Source organism: Narcine bancroftii, chromosome 8 (assembly GCF_036971445.1).
Source record: "Narcine bancroftii isolate sNarBan1 chromosome 8, sNarBan1.hap1, whole genome shotgun sequence".
Lineage (NCBI taxonomy): Eukaryota > Metazoa > Chordata > Chondrichthyes > Torpediniformes > Narcinidae > Narcine > Narcine bancroftii.
Genome location: NC_091476.1, coordinates 139,379,175 through 139,400,334, shown reverse-complemented (window position 1 = coordinate 139,400,334; position 21,160 = coordinate 139,379,175). Strand labels below are relative to the sequence as shown.

The 21,160-nt window shown below is 39.9% G+C and overlaps 1 protein-coding gene across 4 annotated transcripts in view; it reads right to left on the bottom strand.

Annotated features, from left to right (window-relative positions):
- The window catches only part of bace1 (beta-secretase 1), a 163,433-nt gene that overhangs the window by 120,942 nt on the left and 21,331 nt on the right, over positions 1 to 21,160 (bottom strand). For all 4 annotated transcript variants that reach the window (XR_011343425.1, XR_011343424.1, XR_011343423.1 and 1 more), the window contains exon 2: positions 2,091 to 2,179. Coding sequence is in view for 1 of the 4 variants with exons in the window: in XM_069895026.1 (XP_069751127.1) it covers positions 2,091 to 2,179 (89 nt within the window). In the remaining 3 variants the exon portion in view is untranslated. The remainder of the gene's footprint in view (positions 1 to 2,090; positions 2,180 to 21,160) is intronic.

The following is a 21,160-nucleotide window of genomic DNA, read 5'->3' as shown; positions in this document are numbered from 1 at the left end:
TTTCATTCGATAAAATCACTGCCAAGAGATTAGGAATGAATAAACAATCGATCTGATTTGTATTATAGAGAACATCTAACTAATGTAGCAGAATGTCTGGGAGCTGCTTAGTGTTATTAGACAAAATTTGGGACAGACTCTACCAAATTTAAGGTGAAAAGAAATCTAGAGAGAAACCTGGGCAGCTGAAGACATGTCTACCAATGGTAGAATGATCACAATCAGCCGTGCACCAGACTGGAATAAAATGATTTGAGGGCCTTCCAAATCATATCTGGCTGAATCAGTGATTTTACCTAGATCCATATATATTCTACTGAAACAAGCTACCCCTAAAAAAAAACTGAGGAACATTTTTTGAAAAGCATTATTAAAAAAAAATAATTTCTTACTACTTCACAAACAATAGAAGACAAAATGGATAATGCATTTCCTGATTTGCAGATTTATGTTTTTTCTCTCACCCTCCCTCTCCAAATGGAACAGAAATGAGTTCTCTTCTCCTCACGTTTCACCCTGCTGACCTCCATATCCTGGACCCCAACTAATACAACGGACACACTCCAACATCGGCAACATCCTGGTGAATCACATCCTCATCCACTCCAGTGCAATCACATCGGCCTTGTGGTGTAACATCAAGAAACGTACACAGTACTCCAGATGTAGTGTAATAATAGTACCTGTACCAGAATCTCCTTGCTCTTTGCCCCATATATCTTCTTAACTACCTTATCTACCAGAATTGTTGCCTTCAGGGATTCTTGGACATGTACACTAATGTCCCTGTTTCTTAATACTTACTTCAATTCACTGTACATGTTCTGCCTTAATAATCTTCCCTCAGTGCAACAGCTCACATTTTTTTCAGGATTATCTTCCCTTGATCATCCTACCAAATGATTAACTCCATTCTGAAGCTCCTCTCAATTACTTCTCAGCTTTTTCCCCCCATCCATATCTACCTATGACCTCTTAACTGTGGGTCTAGGCTCCTCACCCTGCCCATCGCCCACCATTTTATTCAGGCACCTGGCTGGCAGCTTTAGCTCAGGCCCAAAACTTTAGTTATGCACATTTATTTTTACGACTTAAAAATGCTGTATGACTTGCTGAATCTCTCCAGCATTTTTGTGTAAACTACAATTACAGTGTAGATTATTTAACTCTATTCTATAGATGACTATCTCCTCACAATCTACAATTCCACTAATTTTTTTTGTCATCAATTAACTTATTCATTATAATTATTCATCATTTACAGCCAGTTTGAACATGTCCATGGCAGAACTCCTAGCTGCAATCTCTATGGTACATCAAGGTCATAGGATTCCCATAACAAACACATACCTTGATGACAGTCCTCTGAGCCCCCTCAAGCCAATTTTGACCCCCATGGGTTCTCATGTGGAACTTTGTCATAGGCTTTATGGAAGTCTCTGTAAACTACATCAACTGCACCATCCTCATTGGTACATTTGGTGACCTCATCAGAAAAGATTATCAAATTTGTCAGTAAGAATCTCCCCTCAACAAAGCAACAAGAGCCATCTGTGGTCAATCCCTACTTCTCCAAGTGATCTCCTCTTGATTGTCTAATACTCTGATGAATATATTCATAATACATCTAATCTCTCCTCAAAGAGGAGACCCCCCCCCCCCAATCTATGAACCAATCTGGTTTATCAATAATTCTAGGGCAAGAATATATTAATTTCCTTTCTTCCTTCTCAGGTTGTAAGCTGCAGGAATTTTATTTATTTATTTGCCAAAAATTTGTTATCTATCCCGAATTGCTCCCAAGCTGAAAGATAGTTAAGAGTTAATTCCATTGGAAACCTTGAAAGTAATGGTCTATTACGAGATGTTGCAAGTTCTCTTTACTTTCTTAGTCACTTTGTGGGAAAAATGAAATGCCTATTCACCAGGCCCATCAGGAACATCTTCCTCTAACTTCTCTGCAAGCTTTTCTCCTTCGCACCACAAATAAAACTGGCTTATTGGTCTTGGGTAGAAGCAAGGGGGCAGGTGGGTGTTGCTTTTAGCCTGTTAATGCAATTTCATTGCACGTGCAAAGGGTTTGTACTTACAGACTGCGGCGATAGTACCTCTTCAGGAAGGGATGTGCTGCTGCACCAACAGCAAAGTTGCTGCTACCCGTGTCCACCAGAATGTTCAGCTAGTACAGAAAGAGAAAGTAGTTACTTCACTCCTCTCAAACAGGATGCCCTGTAAAGAATCTTCTGTTAAAGGACATATGTAGTGGGGCTGCTTACTTAGTTGTTTTGATTGTTTTGGTATCAGGATTTGTTGGACTTTAACACATGCTTATGGTTAACTGCTGCAGTCACTTTCAAGGGAAGTCAATTAAGTAATACTACAATAAGGATGCGGAGGCATTGGAAAAGATACTGAAGAGATGATAATGCCTGTATCACATAACATGAGGTATGTGGAGAGATTGGACAAACTTCAGTTGCCTTCTCTGGAGTGTTGGAAGCTGAGGAGAGACATGATAGAAATTTCTAAAATTGTGATAGTCAGAGTCTTTTCTCCCAGGATAAAAATGTCAAATAATAGAGGACATAAATTGAAAATGGGGGGAGAGGGGGGAAAGCACAAAAGAGATGTGTAGGTCAATGTTTTTATTCTTTGTTTTACATAGTTACTGGTAGATACCTGGAAAGGTTGCCACAAATGGTGATGAAGGGTATATGACTGTAATGTTGCAAAGCTTCTAGGTAATTATCATATAGGGTAGAGGGTTGCAGATCATGTGCAGGCAGCAGATTTGTAGTACAGTTTGGGCTTCAGGATAGAGGCAGGTTTCTTAAGGAGCCATGTCCTGTTGGTGTCCTCGATGGAGGGAAGACTGATGTCCATGATGCCCATCAGGCAGCAGATTTGTAGTACAGACATGTGGGCAGAAATCCTACCCAACAGTATTTTCCCCTGTTCTGTTCATAAGGAGTCTGCTTCATCTGGAGAAGCTCAGCACCATTAAGGTCAAAACAGTCTACGTGAATGGAACCCCACCCACTATCCTAAATATTTGCTCCTTCCACCAACAGTACACAAGCAGCTGCTGTACATCCCATTTACAAAATGCAGTGACTTTTCCAAGCTACTCTGGCACCATCTTACTTCCAATGTGACTTCTGCTACAAAGAAGGACAAAGGCAGCAGAGTGCTTGGGAACACCTAGATTCCCTCAAAGTTGTACACCATCCTGACTTGAAAATATGCTGTCATTCCATCTGTGTTCCTGAGTATAATTCCCTCTCCCAACAGCACCTTCAGTAAAAGACTGCAGCATTAAGAGTGGGCAGTGCACCACTGCCTTTGCCAGGACAATCTGGACAATGATTGCTGGCTTCATTCCCAAGAATGAATAAAAATAACTTGTGTGGAACTTGAAATGTTACTGAGATTGACATTTATTTCATTTTATCTTTGCATTTGGTTATTTTTCTCCATATAAACAGGTCACATTTCTGCAGCTCTCACCATGGTTACCGATACCACAAAATAATTATTTGAAAATGACTGCAGCTTTAAAAAAAAGATAGGAAACAATGAGTTAAAAATAGATCTGCGTCCCATTTTATTTAATCAGAAGCCTTGGTGATGATTTGAGTCAGAGGTATGGTGGTTTTAAGTTACTGGGCTGGCAGTCAAAGTTCTGACCATGAGTTGGGGATTTTAAATTAAAATAATTAAGCAACACCAAATATAAAGAGTTACAGCAACCAGACTCTTGAAAATTTCTACTGGTGCATTGTTGAGAGTATTCTGAATGCTGTCTGATATGGAGGTGCCAATGCACAGGACAGAAAATAACTACAGAATTGTAAACTCAGCCAGCACCATCATGGAGTCTTCCCTCCATGGAGGACACCAACAGGACATGGCTCCTTAAGAAAGCTGCCTCTATCCTCAAGTCCCCTCACCACACTGCTGCCATCAGGAAGCAGTTACAGGAGTCTGAAGATGAACACCCATTGGCACAAGGCAGCCTCTTTTCCTCTGTCATCAGATTTCTGAATGGAAAACAAACCACAGACTAATACATCACTTTCTCTTCTTTTGCACTAATTTATTTATTTTAAAGGTAATTTATAAAAATATTTGCCCTGTAATGCTTCCATAAATCAACAAAATTCATGACACGTTCATGACAATAAATTCTGTTTCTGATTCTGAAACTACTAGACAGTAAAATTCTATCTGGTTCACTAATATCATTCAGGAAAGAAAAGCACCTTCCTCATCCAGCCTGGCCTACTTGCGACTTCAGACAGTCTCATGTCTGTGAATTACCAGCTCAGGGCAATTAGGGATGGACAATAAATCTGGCCCATGTATAAATAAATGGAAAAGAAAAAAAAATGACTAACAAGGTAAGATTCATCCCTTTCTAAGGTTCATCAGCCTTGTGGTGGTTAGTGATGTCTATGAGACACACTAAGCAAAAGATTATTTAAATACACTCAGAATGGATGTTGAAACATGGGACTCAGCAGATGACAAGGGTAAAGACAAGGCTGAAGCATTTGCAACCATGTTCAGCCAGAGCATTAAACAGATGATGCATCTTGACTTTCTCCTGAGTTATTGACACCCTCGCCTCCAATATAGCACGTCATCCCAAACATTCCTTCCTTCCACCATCAATGCATTGACACCCTCGCCTCCAATATAGCACGTCATCCCAAACATTCCTTCCTTCCACCTTCAATGCATTGACACCCTCGCCTTCAATATAGCACGTCATCCCAAACATTCCTTCCTTCCACCATCAATGCATTGACATCCTCGCCTCCAATATAGCACACCATCCCAAACATTCCTTCCTTCCACCTTCAATGCATTGACACCCTCGCCTCCAATATAGCACGCCATCCCAAACATTCATTCCTTCCACCATCAATGCATTGACACCCTCACCTCCAATATAGCACGCCATCCCAAACATTCATTCCTTCCACCATCAATGCATTGACACCCTCGCCTCCAATATAGCACGCCATCCCAAACATTCATTCCTTCCACCATCAATGCATTGACACCCTCGCCTCCAATATAGCACGCCATCCCAAACATTCATTCCTTCCACCATCAATGCATTGACACCCTCGCCTCCAATATAGCACGCCATCCCAAACATTCCTTCCTTCCACCTTCAATGCATTGAAGCTACAGTGCTTGCAGAGCAAGTGCTTGCACAGGTGACCTAGCCAGGACCTCCTGAACTCACAATCACTGCCACAAAAGACAAGGGCATTGGAAACTCCACAACCTGCATGTCTCCCTCCAAAACACACAACATCCTGACTCAGAAAATATTTACCACTCTGACAAACATCACTGGAACTAAATCATGAAACTCCCTTCCCAGCAGCACTTTCACTAGATATACTGCACTGTTTTAAGAAGATGGCTCATTATCACCTTTTCAAAGGCCATGGGAGATGAGCAATAAGTATTGGCTTTGCTAATGATGTCCAGATCCTGGAAGATGAATATTTAAAACAATATAATGTTCAGAGGAAAATCTCAGATACAAAGGGAGAAGTGCCAATGAACCAAATCTGAAGTAGGGTAACACAGCGGTAATGTTTTTGTACCGTTGGACCTGTACCTGTATTGAAGATGTGAGCTTAATTCCCAACATGTGAATGGAAACCAATGCAGATGATGAATTCTGGAGCAATGTACAATCTGCTGGAGGCACTCAGTCAGTTGAGCAGCATCTGTGTGTGTGTGTGGGGGGGGGGGGGGGGTGGGTGGGATAAAGAGTGGTCAACATTTCTGGCTGGAACACTTAATGAAGGGTTGCTCAGGGTTCTGGCCCAAAATATTGACCATTATTTCTCTCCCACTGATGCTGCTCAAGCAACTGAGTTCCTTCAGCAGATTGTTTTTTTTTGGCACGTGGACACAAATTTTCAGCTTAGTGTATTAATTTAACATAACAAAAAAGGCAATGGTAACTGAATCCAAGAGATTGTTGTAAAATCCCTATTTGATTCACCAATGTCCTTTCAATAAGGAAATCAATTACAGTGATGCAATCTGTACTTTTTGCAAATCCAGGTCCAAATCTTTGTGGTTGAAAATTAACTGTCTTCAGTAATGACCTAGCTCGCCATTGAATTCAAAGGCAATTTTTGAAGGACAAGAGCAGATCTTGTCAGCAATACATCACATGAATTTAAAGATATAATCTTTTATTGTCAACTGGACTTTAGAATTTCTGAAGTGCTACAACACAAGAGTCCATTCACTTCTTCGACTTGGCTGTCTCTGATATGCACTATCCTATCAGACCCATTTCCCTGGTTGCCCCCCACAACCTTACAAATTGTGAGAAATGCAGTATAGTAGCACAGATGGATAGTAACAGTGGTTAAAGATGGTTAAAAAAAAGGACAAATTCTATATTACACCTGTCAAGTGACAGCCATTTGGCCTATTAGTGTCATCAATCTCCTGTCTGAATTCTCCCTCCACGAATTCAATTCTACTTCATTGAATTATCACAAAATGAGCTTATTTGGCTTATTGCCTATGATCTATATACAGGGATGAGATAAATTAAGCCTAAATCATCCACGGACACGTTGAAGGAGTCACGTATTTCTTTTAAGACGACTGCCGTAAATGTGTTCATCATAATATCCACATGGGAATCAAAATGATCATATATATCTGTATTTGGATCTTTGGGGAGACAATCTCATCAATGAACAGTTTTTTTAAATCAGAAGAACGATTTTAATTTCCATATTATGATAATGTATTTATCTGTTAATTACTCATACTATCAATCATTACCTTGATGCAAGTCTGTTTTTGTAGATTTTCCAGTCTTGCAGTTATTAAGGCACAAAGTAAGCAGATTTTTACATTAAAGAAAACATTTAAACAATGGACTATGATATCTCCCAACAACACTTTAAAATGCTTTGTCATCTATAAATCTTGATAAAGTACATTGACTTCTGTCACACAAGTAAATACAGGTGTTTTTTACTGGGTTTACTGTATTTAAAAAAAATGTTTATTGGTTGAGGGCTACCCCAAGTTCTGAAGTTAGTTGAGAAAAATCCAGAAAATTAATTTAAACCCAGAACCAATCTTTAATCTTCTGATTTTGTAGAATTGACTACTCCCTTCATAAATCACAAATTCCTAGCCATATCAACACATTTATATTAGTAAAAACTCAAACACCTTTAATCACTTATTGAAAATGCTCCATGTGTTCAACTTTAAATTCATGACAAGTTAAAGTAGATGACCTGAAAGGAACTTTGAAAGGATGGATACAAAATTGCTTACATCACAGACACAGGAGGTGATGGTGAATGGTTCTTTTCTGGACTGTAGGAAGATGAATTCCCCAGGGATTGTGGGAAGGTCTTTGCTTTCATTTGGTCTACATTAATGCAGCATACTTGAAGGTACAAGTCACAATTTTGAAGTGCATTGATGATAAGGAATTTGGCAGCATTGTAAATTGATAAAAGGACAGACATAGATTGCTGAAGAATATAGACAAGCTGATGGAATGGGCAGACATATGGCAGATGAAGTTTAATGTGAAGAAATGTAAGATGAAATATTTTGATAGGAAGAATAAAGAGAGGCAGTTTAGAATAAAGGATAGTGTTTTAAAAGGGCATTGTAACAGAGGGAGATTTAGGCGCACAGATCAGAGTGAAAGGGTGAGTTGAAAATGTGGTTAATAAGGTATATACTATTCTGGCCTTTTTTAATAGAGTATCAAAGCAGGACAGTCTTTATAAACACTGGAGCTGCCTCAGTAGGAATATTGTGTTCAATTCTGGTTGTCTGACATTAGGAAGGAAGTGAGGATGTGAAGAGAGTCCAGAAAAGATTTACAAGAATGAATCCAAGGACAAGGGATTAGAGTTAAATGGATATATTGGGGCAGCTGGGATTTTTTATGTTTACTTCAGAGAAGAATGAGGGGAGATGTGATGGAAGTACTTTAAAAAATGAGGAGCCTGGACAGAATTGATAGTGGGAAGCTGTTACTTTTGATTAAAACTACAGTTCACAAGTATATAGAGTAAGAGATTAAAAGTGACACATGGTCTTCAGATGTGGTAGAGGTTGGTTCCAGATTCTATCCATTCACTGCATAACATTAATGTTCATCTTCAAGAGGGAAACTGGATAAATATATGGCAAAGAAAAATTAATGAGGCATCAGAGAGGGCCAAGAAGGTGGAACTAATAATTTGCAGTGGTAAAAGTTTAGTATCAATATAAAGGGCTGAACGGCCTTCTACCTCTGACCAACGCATTTCCAAGTTATTTAACCCTATTATCTTTCTTTTCATACAATATTTGTTATTTTTTAAAAATTGGATTGTTTCTAGGAGACCCAGGCAGCCTGTAAAATGGGGGTCAACTTATACACCAGATATATCATAAAACCATTAAAATAAAGCTAATAAAAAAAGGGGTCAACCTATCTGCCGGTTGTCTTATAAACCGAAATATACAGTACATTTCCACTTCTCATGCATTTAGGACGTCCTAAGCCCTTCACAGAGGTGGAAAAAGAAAGACAAATTAGAAGCCTGTGGGGTAAAAGATTCTTTAAACCTGCTGTCTGCAAATTAAACAACATTTTCTTTTTTTTTTAAATTCTTCTCCAGTGTACAGAGTATTAGGTCAAATGTCATGCAACATAAATCAAATACAGCAGTCCTTTGTCAGGGACAGGAATTGCTCTGGATTCATCTGTTCATGTGTTTTTGACAAATTGCAATTTGTGACATTTACATGAGGTCATTATTGGGTTTACTTTAAATGGTCTAATAACAGTTTGAATCATCACTTGTAAATTGGATAGGAACTCATTAATCGCTAAAACTAGCACTGGTAGATGAGGTGAGCAATGTGGGGATACTTAAAGGGAAGCTAGCAAGATCCAAGAGCGAGAATAAAAATAGTCATGAGGTGAGATGTAATTGAGTGAGAGACCCATGTGGGGGAGATCCTGGTTTTAGATGTTTGGAAGCAATGGGTTATGATTTCATTTTCTCTCCATGCAATCTATTCCAATCCCCAAGAAAGGCTTGGAAAGGCTAGTCATCGGAAAGCTCAAGTGATTGGAAGAAGTAGTAACCTCAGCTAAGATAAAAGTTCACACAACTCCATCGAACCTGGGTAGTGATGTTGTCAGGGGGTGAAAGAGGTGGGGCTGTGATTTTCCACACTTCTGGGTGTCATCAAGAATTTCATCTCCTTACTTGCTACTCAGCATTTTCATCCAGCTTTGTACTTTCTTATGGTTGTGAGAAACTTCCCCAATAACAACAGTTAAGCACACAAAATTCAGCTATCGGGAGATTTTCAAAATGGAACTTGCACAATAACCTGAACTTTTAATAACCCCATTTCCCCCAGATCATCTGATATAATGGGCCTTCACTCAGGCTTAATTCTTTGTCCTCATTGAGATCTGTGACCTATGATCTCAATTACAACCTTGCGTGTGCACTAACAATTTTACCTTTTGACGTCAGGTTTGCCATCACTCTCAGGTTACCAGCCTCAGCATCATCTGAGTCCATGACTGATTGCTGATTGAGACATTTGCAGGCTACCTGATCTCCACACTGAAGAACGGGACATTCCTCTTTTTATTCAGCCCACAGAAACAAGCATTACAGGAGCTCACATTAACCTAAAGTAACACCTCATTCATATCCTCGCAAATATCTTGAGCAATCTCCTGTCAAAAGTAGTGGACTGTAACCGGTGATGATCTCCTTGACCATCATGCCCAATAAATTGAAAATGCTACCTAGATTCACCAGTTTGTTCCTTTGGGAGCATCCTCCAACCGGCTTCCAATATTCAAGCATCGATTCATTAGCATTGTATTGCTATGTACATTAGCTGTGTATTGCTTGTCTCTTTAAAAGCTGACTGCAAAGATAAACCCTGCTGGGCCACATGTCGATCTGTTACATCACAATCTCTAAGCCTGGGACTACAGAGCTGTAGAGAGAAAAAAAACATGATTAGGTTTCTAAATAGCATTTCCCAAATTAACCAAAGGCTTTGTACTCAAATCTACACAAGAAGTGAGCTCTCAAGACTATATGCTGCATGACTCAGGAGATCTTGACCCACAGATTTCAGCCACAGAATCCTTTGGTGTAGTCAATGGGTTTATTAAACATATAGTTTAAAATTCACAGAAGCAAAATTGAATTTCAGACCATATGCTTCTTGTAGGCACTGGTTTTATTCCCAGCTCATCACTGTATTTGCTCCTATTGTTCACAGCAACCTGTACTTCAACCCTAACATGTATATTGTAATGCATTAATTCTTAGGGGTTTATGGTATATGCTATCCATCCTCTTCTATCCCCTCTCCTGTTCATGGATGATCTTTTCTTTCAGCAACTTTCATGAATTTAACCAGTGATCTTTTGATTCCTTGAACAACCAAAAATCAATGGAATGCTTTCTTGAATATATTTAACAACAGAAAGGGCCTCCTGAGTTGATAATTCTAATGAATGACCACCCTAGGATGAGAAATGTCTTTTTCATCTCAGATTTAGAATTTGAGACTCCAATGCTTACATCTGGGCTCTCCATCTTGGTAAAACATCCTCTCTGCATCTGGCCTACCAAGCTGTGGAAGAATTATGTACGTTTCAATGAGATCACCTCATTTAATTGATTATGGATCTCCTTCTTGCATATCTGGCAGTCGCAGTTTGTGAGGCCTATGCAAGTCTATTCATCTTGAAATAAGAACAATGTGTTCAGTTAATGAATGATTAATCTTGGAAATTTCCTGCTTGAAAAGACTTTGGAGGTGCAGTCATTGAGAAACAAGGGATTATGGGATAGAGCTGGAAAATGAGATGTGGCAGAACTGCTTTGATTTTGTTGAAGAGCAGACCATATTCAAGGGGATTTCCTGTATGGTGATATACATCTGTATGTGACGGAGGTTTACTTTGCTCAACTCACAGAATGAAATTTGAAAACCTTCTTTGAAGGAAAGTAATCAAGTTCTTTTCAGTGCCCAAGATGACACTTGACCCTCACCAATATGTATAATTACATAACTAATCATTTATCTGATTGTGGAGGCATGCTATGTTCACAATTGTTTGAATAAGTAACAATAATGGCTATACATACTTCAAACGTGATCTTTTTTTAGCTGTGAAGCATTCCTGGCAGGTTCTCAGGAAGTGAATGGAGTCTCCTTCCCTTTTCTGTCCTTTCCTCAATTTGAGCTCATTCCCAACAGCTGCATTGTAGTGATGTTACTGGACTAGTCATCAATCAGCAAGAAGAGAATGCAAGAAGAGCTTGGGAATTTCAATTTAAAAGATCTCAAAAATAAAAAAGCAAGTTTCAGTAAAAACTACCAATAATCTGATGGAGTGATATTTTTTTAAAAAAGCAGCTGAATGAATGTCTTTTGAAATATAGAACCTGTTCTGCTGGCTTTAACTAGGCTGCCTGTCCTTCATTCACATTGAACTCCATACCACTTGAGTACAAGAACGGGAGCAAGTTAGTCAGCCTTTGACTATAGTCTGCTATTCAACAAAATCAAAGCTGATCTTCCCCAACCTCATGTTTTGTCTCTATCCCCATATCATTTGGTTCCCAATAAACTTAATGACCACACCTCCTTTCAGTAGAAATTCCCAAAATTCCATCTTCCATTAACTGAAGACATTCTCCTAATCTCAGTATTAATGGTGACCTCTTATTTTAAGACAATGAGCCTTTGTTCAAGATTCCTCCACAAGCAGCCACATCCTTTCTAGAGCCGCTTTCAGGTAGCCAGAATACCAGATGGAAAAGCCGCCTATTCTACCCCAATGCAGCTGTCGGGTGGCCACCTGAAAGTGGAGAACCCGGCCAGGAGGAGCATTTACCTAACCCTCCTCTTGTAGGTATATTCTCTGAGTTGGAGAATACCCCATTGAACCTGAAAGTAGCACCAGGCAAGCTTTCAGGTGCCTAGCAGTCCCTGCTGCCTGACAGTCCCCTGGTGTGGGACTACAGGGCTGGGGCGTCCCGCGCCAGCCGCCTCAGCCCCGTAGTCCTGCGCCGGAGGGGGGGGGGGGTCAGGCAGCGAGGAGGGGGGCTGTCAGACGATTGCCCCTGCCCCGACTCAGGAACCAATGATTGCTCCGCAGCACCTCTCTTCGCTTCAGACCTTTCAGGTGGCAGAACACCGCCTTCAGCGCTGCAACCTGAACGTCCCTTCGCAGACACACGCAGCCACTCCAGAGTTGCGTTCTCCACGCGATTCACATGAAAGCAGCTTAGGTCTACTGAAGTTGAACCCTCTAAGGGCTTTTCAGTAAGGTTATCTCCCAATCTTCTTTCAAATTTTCCTCGCGTGGAAGATATACCCTCACATACTGGTGAATCTTTGCACCACACCCTCTACAGTGGATTACAGAACAGAAACAGGCTATTTTAGACAGCAGATTCATCCATTTTCACCAAAGTACATATATCTCTACTCCTTGCTAAATATCTCAACTACTCATTGCAATTACTTGCATTCTCTCACCACTTTTTGGGTTATAGATTTGTTCTGAAATTGCATACTGCATTTGGAAGTGACCTTGCATTAATATCCCTTGGTTCCAATCTTCCCCTCAACTCAGAAAATCTTGCCTACCTTACTCATAATCTATTGTTACCATGAGTAAGGAGCCACTGTCTTATGAAACATTACAAAAAGATGTAACTTTCTCTTTATCGCATTCTTTTTTTGCTCCTTTTTTAGTGCTTTAAAATAACAAAGTTCACAACCAATCATAGTATTCCAAATAGTAGGCCTTGAGTTAATGAAAGAGAGAGAATCTCCTCAATGCTTAGCAACTGTGAATTAATATTTGGATGCAGGTGGTTCTGTGTTTCATGCAATGCAACTGGGATTAGCATAATGATAGGTTAACATCATTGTTGTTTTGCTATTACCAATGCAATCACAGAGGGTGCACAATTAACTTTGGATATTCACATCTGTCCATCGTAGAACTACCAATTAATCACAGTCCTTTGTTGTTCTTCCACACATGATTATCTCCAAATATTTATCAGGAAATATGCCTGATCTGTGAAGGAAAAGCCACCTTTATACTCTGCAGAAACAATCCCCTGACATGGCCTTCTAATTGACCAATCAAATGCATAGGAAGGCCATTAAGATTTTTTTAACATTATGACACTACAAAAGAACCATCAAGTAGGTTGAGCAGCATCAGTGGTATGAACAATGATCTTGATAAACTCAGTCTTGATGAATGGATCAAGCAGCCCGAAACGTTGACAATTTTTCCACCCAATGATGCTGCTCAACCCAATGAGTTCTTCTAGCAGATTGGTTTTAGCCCTACAACTACATGAACATTGTCTCAATATTTTTTGAAACCGCACAGGTCATGCATAAAATTGAGGCAGTACATTTACATAATGCAAGATCTTATAAATAGCAAATTATACAATGACCTGGTAATCTCATGTTTTTTTTCAAAATTGAGCTTTGTCCAAAGTCACACGAGGAAGCTGTTTGATGGTACTGATCCTTTATGTAATGAGTTTGCAGAACATTATCAAGGGACATGGTCTCAAGGCAGAAAATCTGTCCTTAATTTTGCAACTTATTAATACTTTCACATGAAGAGCCCACAAGGTAATTGGTACAGGAAATGGAAAAAAGTCAGCCTGGAGCATTTTGATGTGCACCAAAATGCCCTTGTAGCATTCGTGCTATGTGAGTGTGGAGAAAAATGACACACACACCAAAGCCTTTGAAAATGAGACTGGTTTATTGCTCTGGCTGTCACGCTGAAATGGACCCCAGGCACTGATATCAGGGCCCTGTGTCATCAGGCCAGCCTGGGATTAGCCGCTGTTCCTGCCAGAGTTTTCCATTATTCTGCCAGGTTCTCCATCTTCCTGCCATGCATAAGGTCACCTGGGACGACGACCGGTGTCACCCCCAGGTCTGCGTGGTCACCACGCTTGGCCATTTTGTGTGTCAGTTTGCATCTCCATGCACGGGCTTCTACACGACCACACACCCCCCACCCCCACAAGAATCGGCGATCAGGCCATTGTCCATTGCCTTGGGCAGTCTGCCTCTGCATCACGGAGAAGGAGTAGAGACCGGCTCCTTACAGTCCAGATATGCTGGTTTCTGGTGGTTGACTGTAAAAGTCTCCTCCTTATCACCCATGTACAGGATGATGGTGGAGCTGTTGTCCCTGACAAACCTGTAGGGCCCCTCGTAGAGTCATTGTAGAGGATGTTGGTATGTGCCCTTCTCACAAATACATACTGACACATCTTTAAGTCCCTGGGGTTGTTATGTTTGGGCTCGCTGTGTGGTAGAGGTTACCGTGGGACCAGGGACCCCAGTTTTCGCCTCCAAAGGCATTGAAGTCCTCCTTTGGTGTGGTATGAATCCCCAACAGGACCCAAGGCAGTTCGTCCACCCAGTTGGGACCCTTGAGCCAGGCTATCAAGGCTGCCTTGAGGTGCCTGTGAAAGTGCTCCACCAACCCATTGGCCTGAGGGTGATATGTCGTGGTGTGGTGGAGCTGTGTCCCCAGGAAGTTAGCCAGCGCTGTTCAGAACCAAGAGGTGAATTGTGCCCCGCTAGCCAAGGTTAGGTGCTCTGGGACCCCGAATCTGGACACCCATGTGTTGATGAGTGCCCTGGAGCAGGTCTCTGTGGTGGTATCAGGCAGCAGGATTGCCTCAGGCCACCTCGTGGAGCAATCAACCACGGACAAGAGGTATCTCACCCCACAGGAAACTGGTAACAGTCCACTATATCAATGAGTACATGGCTGAACCTGCACTGCGCCTAGTTCCAAAGTCTGTGCGGGTGCTCTCGTGTGAACTTGCACTTTGGAGACCGGCAGCGCATGCAGGTTTTGGCCCACTGGCTGACCTGCTTACGGAAGCACTGCGTCCATCAGTTGTTGAAAAGTTTGTGCAATCTTCTTTAGACGAAAGGGCAAGTGGAGAAATTCAAAGAAGCCAAAGAGGGTTATAATTACAGCCTTGGGGACATCCTGGAAGTGAATTGGGATACTAGCATCGTTGTAGACCCCCAGATGAGGTCCAGTTTGGAAAACACCCGTGCAGGTTGGTGGCAAAGTCTTGGATGTGGCATACAGGATACCTGTTGGGCATGGTTGCCGCATGGTCTTCAACCCCACTCATGCTAATTTGGGCACCGTCGAGGAGGGAGGCCCAGGGACTGTCGGAACTCCATACAATCCCCAGCTCCTCCATTTTATTAAACTCTTCCTTTGCTAAGATGAGCTTCTCGGGAGGGAGTCAGTGTGCCCTGATGTGGAGCAGGGGGCTCTCAGTCAAATTATGATCCCTTACCCCATGCTTTGGCTTAGCCATGGAGAACTGTGATGCCATGATAGAGGGGAACTTCATTGTCCTAAAGTGTTATAGAATAGAGGTGGGGGACAGGTAGCTTGGTTTTTCCCAGAGGCAGAGTCTGAATAGTTCTGTTGTGCAAAAGGTGCATTGAAACTGTGGCGAGGGTGAAGGTCCACGTAAACCAGCTGTTGCCGAACCAAAGGGGAATGGTGCTGGTCCCAAACATCTGAACGGAGGAGCTGTTGGCTGTCCTCAGTTCTGGGCCTTGCTTGCCATTGCAGGTGTTGAGGCTTGCAGGGAGTAGGACACATATCTTGGTTCCAGGGTCGACCAGGAAATGACTGCCTGATAGAGAGTCCCAGATGAGGAAGAGGCTATCACGTGGGCCAACTGCCGCAGCCATCAATGACGGTTGGCCAGGGTGTTTCCCAGAAACTTGCAGGGTGGGCAGCATCGATGGGTCTCCACACCCTATCACTGATGATAGTAACAGGTATTAACTTGCCTCTCCGCTGTCTCGATCTCACAGGCGGCTGTTCGTGGGACTTTCTGATATGGTCTATGATGGCACTGGTGTCCTTGTTTGCTCTTCAGAGCATGTCCGCCCGGGCCACAACCCTCCAAGGGTTGCTGAAGTCCTCATCTGTGAGCAAGACTTGGATATCCTCAGGCAGTTGCTCCAGAACAGACTGCTCAAAGAGCAGGCAAGGTTTGTGGCCCTCAATTAAAGTGAGCATCTCGCTCATTACGGCAGAAGGAACCCTATCCCCCAATCCATCTATATGTAGCAATTGGGTGGCGCGCTCCTGCTGGGAAAGTCCAAAAGTGAGGGTTAACAGCTCTTTGAGGACTGTGTATTTGCCTTGCTCCAGAGGCCGCTGTAGAAAATCTACAGCCCTTGATGCTGTGTCCTGATCAAGAGTGCTCACAATGTAGAAGTAGTGGATGTCGTTAGCGGAAATGTGGCGAAGCTAGAACTGAGCTTCGGCCTGCTCGAACCACACGTGTGGCTGCGACACCCAAAACTTTGGGAACCTGAGTGAGACCAGGTGGATGGTCACTGGCTCTGCTTGATCTGTCATCTTTGGGTCCAACTGCCGGTTGAACGTGTTGGGTCACCAATATAGCATTTGCATTACACAAGCATGGAGAAGAATGACACGTACAGAATATCTTTAGAAAACGAGATTGGTTTATTGCTCTGGCTGTCGCGCTTATATGAGGCCCAGGCACTGATGTCAGTGCCCTGTGTCATCGGAGTGCCATCCTGGATTGGCTGGTGTTTCCACCAGAGTTCCTCATCTTCCCGCCGTGGGAGGTTACCTTGGGGGACGGCCGGTGCCGCCCCCAAGTCCACGTGATCGCCGCATTCTTGGCCATTTTGAGGGCCAGTCCATGTCTTCGTGTGCGGGCCACTAAACCCCCACCTTAATAAAACTTTCCTTCAAAATCCAACAAAGAAAGGGGGATTGGTGTGCCTAATTTTAGATTATATTATTTGACAGCTAATATTAGATATATTAATTTTTGGATTCATCATAAAGACAGACAGGATGTGCTACTTGGTTTAATTTGGAAATTGATTCTACCAAGAAGTATTCCATCATTTTGATAGTTGGAGCTCCATTACACTTCTCTGCTTCTAAATTAACGAAAATTTTGTTATTAAACGTACGCTGAGAATTCAGTTTCTATTTAGAAAACGTTGTGGATGCCATAGATTTTTATCAGTCAGTCCCTTATAGCTATTATTTTCAACCTTCGATACAAGATTTTGTTTTTTGTCAATGGTCAGAGGTTGCATCCAATCTTTCCAAGATCTCTTTACTGACCAAAATTTGGTCTCTTTTGAACAATTATCTTCAAAATACTAAATATCATTCCTTTAGATAGTTACTGAATATGATTTTTTTTAAAAAATTCCTTGCTATTAAAACTCCCTCAAGATTTGGAATTAAAGATGATACAGATTTATAAAATTTTTTAATCTAATTTTTTTATTTTTCACACTGTGAACCATATCATCCAAAATATATACAAATGTTTCTCATTAAATATGCGCAGTGACATTTTCTCCCTTTTTTCCCCCCATACCCTCCCTCCCTCCTTCCACCCCCCTCCAAAACCAGTAAATATTCAACATATACAATACAATAAAACCATGTAAATAAAAATGTCTTCACACAATGAAAATAAACAAGAAAATAGTGTCATCTACTTTTACACACTGGGTCAGTTCATTTCATCTTCTTCTCATTCTATCATTTTAGGGGGTGGAAGTCCTCTCTGTTATGTTCCATGTATGGCTCCCAAATTTGTTCAAATAATTTTACTTTATTTTTTTATTATATGTTATTTTTTCCAATGGAATACATTTATTCATTTCCATGGACCATTGCTGTATTCTCAGGCTCTCTTCTGATTTCCAAGTTGACATTATACATTTTTTGCTACAGCTAAGGCTATCATAATAAATCTTTTTTGCGCTTCATCCAGTTTGAGGCCTAGTTCTTTACTTCTTATATTACTTAGAAGAAAGATCTCTGGATTTTTTGGTATGTTGCTTTTTGTGATTTTATTTAATACCTGATTTAGATCTTCCCAAAATTTTTTTCACTTTCCCACATGCCCAAATTGCATGTACTGTTGTTCCCATTTCCTTCTTACATCAAAAACATTTATCTGATAATGTTGGATCCCATTCTTTTAACTTTTGAGGCGTGATATATAACCTGTGTAACCAATTATACTGTATCATGCGTAACCTTGATTTTATTATATTCTTCATAGTTTCAGAACATAACTTTTCCCATGTTTCATTTTTTATCTTCATGTTTAAATCCTTTTCCCACTTTTGTCTAGATTTATAGCTTATTTCATCATTTTCCTTATCTTGCAGCTTAATGTACATGTTTGTTACAAATTTTTAAATTATCATTGTGTCTGTAATCACAAGGCTGCTTCCTTCTGGTAATCTCAGACTGTTTCCCAATTTATCCTTTAAATAAGCTTTCAGTTGATGATATGCATACATTTTACCATGAGTTATTCCATATTTGTACTTCAACTGTTCAAATGTTAATAAATTACTTCCCAAAAAAAACATATTTCTATTCTTTTGATTCCTTTTCTCTCCCATTCTCTAAAGGAAAGGTTATCTTTTGTAAAAGGGATTAGTGGGTTTTGTGTCAATAACAATTTTGGTATTTGGTCATTCATTTTTTTTCCTTTCTAAGTGGATTTTCTTCCATATATTAAGTAAATGATGCAATACTGGTGAGCTTTTATATTGCACCAACTTTTCATCCCACTTATGAAGTATATGTCCCGGTACCTTCTCCCCTATTTTATCTAGTTCTATCTTAGTCCAGTCTGGTTTTTCCCTTTCTGGTAAAAATCTGATAAATACCTTACTTGTGCAGCTCTATAATAATTTTTAAAGTTTGGTAACTGCAAACCACCTTGTTTGTACCTCTCTGTTAATTTATCTAATGCTATCCTCGGTTTCCCCCCTTTCCACAAGAATTTCCTTAATATTCTCTTTAGTTCATTAAAGAATTTCTCTGTTAAGGGAATTGGCAATGATTGAAATAAGTATTGTATCCTTGGGAAGACATTCACTTTAATGCAATTTACCCTCCCTATCAACATTAGCGGTAATTCTAAGTCTTCCTGCAATTTCTTTATTAGTGGCTGATAATTAAATGGCGTTTGCCATTTAAATGGTGATTCTTTTTTAAATTCTGTATAATCCACGTTACTCATTGGCATCACTTCACTTTTATTTGTGTTGATCTTGTACCCCGATATTTCTCCATACTCCTTCAATTTCTTATGTAATTCTTTTATTGATATTTCAGGTTCTGTTAAGTATACTATGATGTCACCTGCAAATAAACTGATTTTATACTCCTTCTCCTTTATTTTTATCCCTGTTATTTTATTTTATTTTATGTTCTTATCAGTTCTGTCAATGGTTCTATTGCTAAAGTGAACAATGAGGGGGATAATTGACATCCCTGTCTTGTTGACCTACTTAATTTAAATTGGTTCGATACATATCCATTTACTGTTACCTTCGCCAATGGTCCATTATATAATGCTTTAATCCAATTAATACATTTTTCTGGTAGATTGAACCTCGGTAATACTTTAAATAAATAATTCCATTCTACTCTGTCAAAGGCTTTTTCTGCGTCTAAAGTATCAGCCACTGTTAGCTTTATTTCCTTGAACTGCATGAATTAGATTAATAAATTTACAGACATTATCTGCTGTTCATCTTTTCTTAATAAATCCAGTTTGATCTTGTTTTACTATTTTTGGTACACAATCGGCCAATCTGTATGCTAATAATTTTGCTATTATTTTATAATCTGAATTAAGTAGAGATATTGGTCTATATGATGCTGGTGTTAGTGGATCTAGTGGATCCTTCCTCGTCTTTGGTATTACTGTAATTATTGCTGTCTTACATGAATCTGGAAAGTTTTGTTTTTATTCTACCTGGTTCATTACTTCCAGGAGAGGAGGAATTAATAATTCTTTAAATGTTTTATAAAATTCTATTGGGAATCCATCCTCTCCAGGAGTTTTATTGTTCGGCAGCTTTTTTTAATATATCCTGTACTTCATCTATTTCAAATGGTTTAATTAGTTTTTGTTCTGTTCTTCTTCTTGCAATTTTGGCAGTTCAGTTTTAGCTAAAAAATTCCTCTATTTTATCATCTTTCCCCTCATTCTCAGTTTGGTATAATTGTTCATAAAATTCCTTAAAGTTTTCATTAATTTCTGTTGGGTTAAATGTAATTTGTTTGTCCTTTTTCCTTGATGCCAATACAGTTCTTGTAGCTTGTTCTGTTTTAAGTTGCCAGACTAATATTTTATGTATTTTTTCTCCCAGTTCGTAATACTTTTGCTTTGTTTTCATTACGTTCTTCTCCACCTTATACGTTTGTAATGTTTTGTATTTTATTTTTTTGTCCACCAATTCTCTCCTTTTTGTTATATCATCCCTTTTTACTAGTTCCTTTTCTGTACTTACTATCTCCCTTTCCAACTGCTCTATTTCCCAATTGTAGTCCTTTTTCATCTTAGTTACATAACTTATTATCTATCCTCTAATGAAGGCTTTCATTGCGTCCCATAATATAAAGTTGTCTTTCACTGATTCTATGTTTATTTCAAAATATGTTTTAATTTGGCATTCAATAAACTCTCTAAATTCCTACCTTTTAAGTAGCGTGGAGTTTAACCTCTATATGTTCTTGGTGGGATGTCCTCCAGTTCTATTGCTAATAACAGGGGTGAATGATCAGATAGCAATCTAGCTTTATATTCAGTTTTCCTAACTCTCCCTTGAATATGGGCCGACAACAAAAACATATCAATCCTTGAGTATGTTTTATGCCTACTTGAATAATGAGTATTCCTTCTCTCTTGGGTGCTGCCTCCTCCATATATACATAAGTTTCATTTCTTGCATTGATTTAACCATAAATCTGGCCACTTTATTCTTTTTACTAGTCTTTTGTCCAGTTTTATCCAACATTGGTTAAAATCCCCTCCTATCACTATATTTCCTTGTCTATCTACAATGTTCAAAAAAATATCCTGCATAAATTTTTGATCCTCCTTGTTAGGTGCATATATATTGAGCAAATTCCAAAATTTTGAATATATCTGACACTATCATTACATACCTCCCT